The sequence below is a fragment of the Xenopus laevis genome, chromosome 9_10L (assembly GCF_017654675.1).
Source record: "Xenopus laevis strain J_2021 chromosome 9_10L, Xenopus_laevis_v10.1, whole genome shotgun sequence".
NCBI lineage: Eukaryota > Metazoa > Chordata > Amphibia > Anura > Pipidae > Xenopus > Xenopus laevis.
In genome coordinates this window covers 13,307,799-13,313,291 of record NC_054387.1, presented here as the reverse complement: position 1 = coordinate 13,313,291, position 5,493 = coordinate 13,307,799, and the positions used below count along the sequence as shown (strand labels likewise).

At 40.8% G+C, this 5,493-nt stretch overlaps 1 protein-coding gene across 1 annotated transcript in view; it reads right to left on the bottom strand.

The window, feature by feature from the left end:
• Positions 1–2,264, bottom strand: part of mc3r.L (melanocortin 3 receptor L homeolog) — a 3,031-nt gene extending 767 nt beyond the window's left edge. The window contains exon 1 of the mRNA XM_041576426.1: positions 1–2,264. This exon is cut by the window's left edge and continues 767 nt beyond it. Within this exon, the coding sequence (XP_041432360.1) occupies positions 882–1,850 (969 nt within the window). The 5' untranslated portion in view covers positions 1,851–2,264 and the 3' untranslated portion in view covers positions 1–881.
• Positions 2,265–5,493: the final 3,229 nt, after the last annotated feature.

Genomic DNA, 5,493 nt, shown 5'->3' with positions numbered 1-5,493 from the left:
GCAATTTAAAGCTACACCGCTGATTTAAATCTGATATTGGTGATGTCTGCAACATTCTATCCAGCAGTGTTTTACATGAAACTACCAGTCACACTATATAAAAAATACATTTATAGTGACACACACACACATACACAACCACAAATGCCTTTTTGGGGGATAGTTTGGGGTATCTGGGAAAGTATTGTTTTTTGTTGTACAATTTCAGCCTTATAAAGAGTTAAATGTAGTTTTTCTATTTCACACAAGCTGACAACTAAAATGATGCTCCGTTTATACACGGTGTCTACGATCTTTCAAGGTCGGCTTCCTTTTATAACGGAATGTTTATGAATGTACAGACGTTGTGTAAGGCGAGTGAGGCTCTGCAGGACCCAGCGAGACCTAAATCATGTTACGTCTGGCATTCACAAGACATGAGATCCTGGCAGAAAGAAAGCAAAGTTACATTTAACTCTTTATAAGTTCCGAATTTGTCCACATTACTCCATTTGATTTCATGATAGTTTCCCTTTGAGAGGGCTGGTGTTAACCTGGGTCAGAAACTACATGTAACTCCATTCATATAATTAAAATACTGTAAATAACTCCATCTTTCCTGCCCTTTATAGTTGACATGTTTCAAATATATAAAAAAATAAAGACCTTATCCCACCCAAATAATACAGATTGGATGGATCACATTTGTTTTTCACCTTTGTTAAGTCTAATTACCCAGATACCTTATATATAATATATGTACTACAAAGTGCAGCATGTTTTAATCCCATTGGCACGCTCCATACAATGAAGAGTTCTTGGGCAAAGTGGTCGTCCCAAACCATAAATAGGTCTTTATGGCTTAATAGCCAAATACCCCCACCTATTAAAAGCTCTAACCACTACCCACATTTCCCAAAATTCATGCCATAGCAGCATATGATTTCTTTGAAGGTTTTCCGCATCTCTAGACTCCGGAAAGCATAGATGAGAGGGTCGATGATTGAGTTGCACATGATCAGTATGAGGTATGTGTTGAAGTAGGACGTGTAGCAGACACAATATGTATTGGAGGGGCATGAAATGATCAGGATGAGGTGGAGAAAGAATGGTGCCCAACAGACAACAAAGACTCCAAGGAGTATGGTAATGGTGATAGCTCCCTTCATGCACGTGCGTTGCTGGACCACGCCGTCCACTGGGAGGGCAGCGATCCGTTTCACGTGCAGCCGGGCAAACAAAAACATGTGCACGTACATGGTGGCCATGAGGATCAACATGGTGAAGAACATGGTGATGAGACACACGATGACGGTTTTGCTTTCGGAGTAGACAATGAACACGATGCCACAAATGATGCACGAAGTCCAGATGACCACGATCAAGGTGATGGCTTTTTTCACCGTCATAATGCTGTGATATCGCAGGGCGTAAAATATGGTGATGTACCTGTCGATGGCAATGACCAAGAGGTTACATATGGAGGCTACTAAAGAAATGCAGATCATAGAGTCAAATACGTCATCCAAATGCTGCAGCAGGTAGTCCCCCATGATCAAGTACTTGTTCTGAATGGCGATCACAATCGTCTCCAGGGCATTGGACACGCTGACCAGCATATCAGCCACGGCCAGGCTGCAGAGGAAAAAGTACATGGGCGAGTGGAGGTTTTTGTTTTTGAGGATAGCGAGGATCACCAGGATGTTCTCCAGCAAGCTGATGATCCCAAGGGTTAAAAAGACCTCGGTCTTTATCAAGACCTGCTCGCAGAATCCCATCCTGCTGAGGTTGTTGAGAAAAAGTGTCTCGTTGGGGTCCAGAGTGGCGTTCACCAGGACAGCCTGAACAGAGAAGACGTTGCTGGTATTCATGGTAAAATGTAGCAGGTGACTTGGAACTGACAATCAGATTTTCCTCTCCCGAAGCATCAATATATTTATAAATCAGCCGTCCCTATGGTAGTAATCCTTTGATGGGCTCCAGAGAAGTAATGTCTTTAAGGAGAGCTACGTACGACGGCTGTCTCCATGCTCCTGTGTTTTGCCTCGGTGCTCTGTGCAATCCGGTTGTACTTTAGGAGGATGTGTTTGTGGCAATGAGAGGGAGAGCACATCTATTTCCCACTTTCATTGATAGCAACTGACTCCTCCTTTAGCTCCTACACTTCTGCCTCTCCTCTCTATTCACAGAGCAGGTATATTTCCAAGTGACAGCCCAGTACTGTTACAACTGGTACCTCTCCGAGCCACTCCATAGCTGATGTTCTGGTGCCCCCTGCAGATTAAACCTTCTATTCCACTGCTTCTGCCTGCAGGCCAATCTCTCCCTGCTGATAAATGTGGAACACGGGGGGAAAAAAAGCAGCAGATTGATGCAATTCATCTAATTACGCTGGATTACATTTAATAATCTCTATATAATGTAGGTTAATGTACATTCCCTCTTTATATAGACAGGGGCATTGGCTGAGCAGCTGCCGTGATTGTGCCCTTTTAACTGCTCAGACAGGGATCTTTTTTCTTTTTAATTTATATGACATTTTCTATCAACAAGAATGGGACTAATTAGCTAATCGCTTCACCTAATTTTATTCAGGGTTGAATAGAAAATGTCATATAGACATTTGATCTGATGGAAAGATTTAGTGCCAGTATGTTTTCACTGGCACTCCATAGTCACGGGATTGAACCAGTGAAATCAGCACCTTTAGGGCTCTTTTTAGGGCTGTTTTTCCTGCCAAACGCAGGTGAAATGCAACATGGTGCGTCCCACATGCATTTGGCGCATACATGCGTCTGTGTGAGTACAGCCCCCTTCTCAATACTTGAGTGCGTCTTCTCATGTGCTCCCCTGCGGCTGAACGGAAGAAAACGCAACGCAGGGGAGCGCAGGAAAAACCGCCCTAAAAAGCAGGAATTTGGAAGTAAAGTGCAGGGGCGTGATTGGCTGCTTGATGTTTATATCATATACCGTCAATATAAATGCCTGCCTGCCAGTCAGCCTCACTGGTCCATAAACTGTTAATATAAAGTGTGTGGGGAGTTAATAAGAGACTGGGTTAGATGGGAAGTTATTAAAGCCCCCTATAAGTGCCCCCCTATAAATACCCAGCCAAAAATTCCATTCTGTAACCTTCACTACATTGTCTATCAACCTGTTAACCCCTTCTGTGACATTTTATCCTTCATTGTTCACCTATTATAATGTTTACCTATTACTCATTTCACTCTGTTTAACCCTATTCTCCCCACACGATATACAGTTTCATCCGTTTCTTGTTCAGCCTGTTACATGAACCAATCCCACTCTGATTAACCCCCACCCTACCCACAAGGGATGGTGAAATTCTTCTTTTCATCATTCTATTTTCAGCCTATGGTTAACTCTTTCCTCCATCCCGGGAAGGCTTAAATTCTTCCATTTATTACACTGCTCAGCCTTATTCCCTTTACCAGTTTTCTTGTTTAACCCTCTGCTCCTTTCCCACACTTAGGGGTTATTTACTAAACTCCGAGTTTATTTGTCGGGTTTTTTGGGGTAAAACTCTAATTTTTCTTTTTTAAAAAACTCAAATTTTTCGAGATTTATTAAAGCCGGATGCTGCAAAAAGTCCAAATCTGAAAATCCGAAAATCTCAGTCCTGCCGAGGTTGTGTATAAGTCAATGGCAAAGGTCCTTATCCTATTTTGAAGTTTCTGTGGTCTGCTCTGAAAAAATCCCGAAAAATTCGGGCTTTTCGGGAATAGATCGATTCGAGTAAAAAACCCTGAAAAAATCATATGATTCATGTTTTCGCTTGATTTTATCGAGTTTTTACCCGAACTGATTAAATAGAGCTTTTTTTAATAATAATAAATAAAGTCAAATCGGATACTAGAGTTTGGTTGTGTTTTTTTATTTTAAAAATTGATAAGTTTGGATTTTAGTAAATAACCGTCTTAATGTTACCATTTTTCTCACTCTATGTTCAGCCTGTTCCAGTCACCAATATCTTTAACCCTTTCCTTTCTCCATCCTCCCTCCTCAAAGCTATTGCTGAAATTCTTCAACGCATATCAATTTCTTTTATCATTTTGTTCAAAATACTCTCTGATTAACCCTTTTGCTTCCATGAAATTATGAAATTCTTTGTTTCATCATTCTACAGTTGAACCCTTTCAGTTCCTCCCTCCCCATGCAATGCTGAAACTCTTTTATTCATCACACTAGGGCTCATCTAACACTGGGCATATTTGCCCATGGGCAGTTACCCATAACAGCCAATCACTGATTAGCGTTTTAAAGCCAGCTACAAGTAGAACAATAATTGCAGCAATTTGATAGGTTGCCATGGGTTACTGCCCATGGGCAAATTTGCCCAGTGTTATGATAAATGATCCCTACTGTGTTTAATAGTTCAGGGCAATTTTTGGGAGGCAAGTTTTCTTATTGATGCCTCCCGCTTTGCCATCCTATACTTTAAGTCCCTTAATGACTGGCACACACAACTACATTTACAGCTGTGTTCACAAATTACCCTTTTGATCGTCACTTTCATTTTGTAACTTGTTATAGACTGTCAAAACTAATTGCTAGCTCTCAGGTTTGCAATTCCAGCAATCTGGTTGCTAGGGTCCGAAATACGCAAGCAACTATGCATATGCATACAACAGAAAAAATGAAGGCCAATTTTATAAGTTGCTTAGAATTAGTCATTCTATTACATACTAAAAGTTAACTTAAAGGTGAGCCATCCCCTTAACGCTACATCCTTGATAATATTATATACGTCACACTATTGACACTTTCTTTGTGTCTCACACTATTTTATCTCTTATTTTCCTTGCATGGAATGTTATGAATTGAACTCTCATAACAATACAGAAACAATGTTCTCTAACCTTGCTCCAATACAGCTGTCAATGTGGATTATATAATTACTTTAATGAGCACCGAGCATTAATCAGTTTCCATTGATTATCCCTGAACGGATGTGGGCATTTCCTCTGCATGAATGAAATTCGATTGATCTGCCCGTTACCTCTGATTCATGGATCAGTTTTCATCCAGATAATCTGCTCTTCTAATCATCTGACTGTATGGGCACAGCCAATGTGCGAGCTGAGAACTGCAATTTACACGTCACGTGTACAATCTGCAGCCACTTTACAACCATTTGGATACAGATTTGTTTAGAAAGTGACAACTGGAAAGTGTTGGAAGGGTTACTGACTGCTCTGCTCTCATTTCCCTACAGAAATAGGGATTGGTAGCACTAGATAGGTACCTAATATATAAGGATAGAGACAAGAGGAAAGTGTTGGAAGGGTTACTGACTGCTCTCTCTCATTTCCCTACAGAAATAGGGATTGGTAGCACTAGATAGGTGCCTAATATATAAGGACAGAGACAAGAGGAAAGTGTTGGAAGGGTTACTGTCTGCTCTGCTCTCATTTCCCTACAGAAATAGGGATTGGTAGCACTAGATAGGTACCTAATATATAAGAATTTTTTATTTAAAAGATCACTTTACAT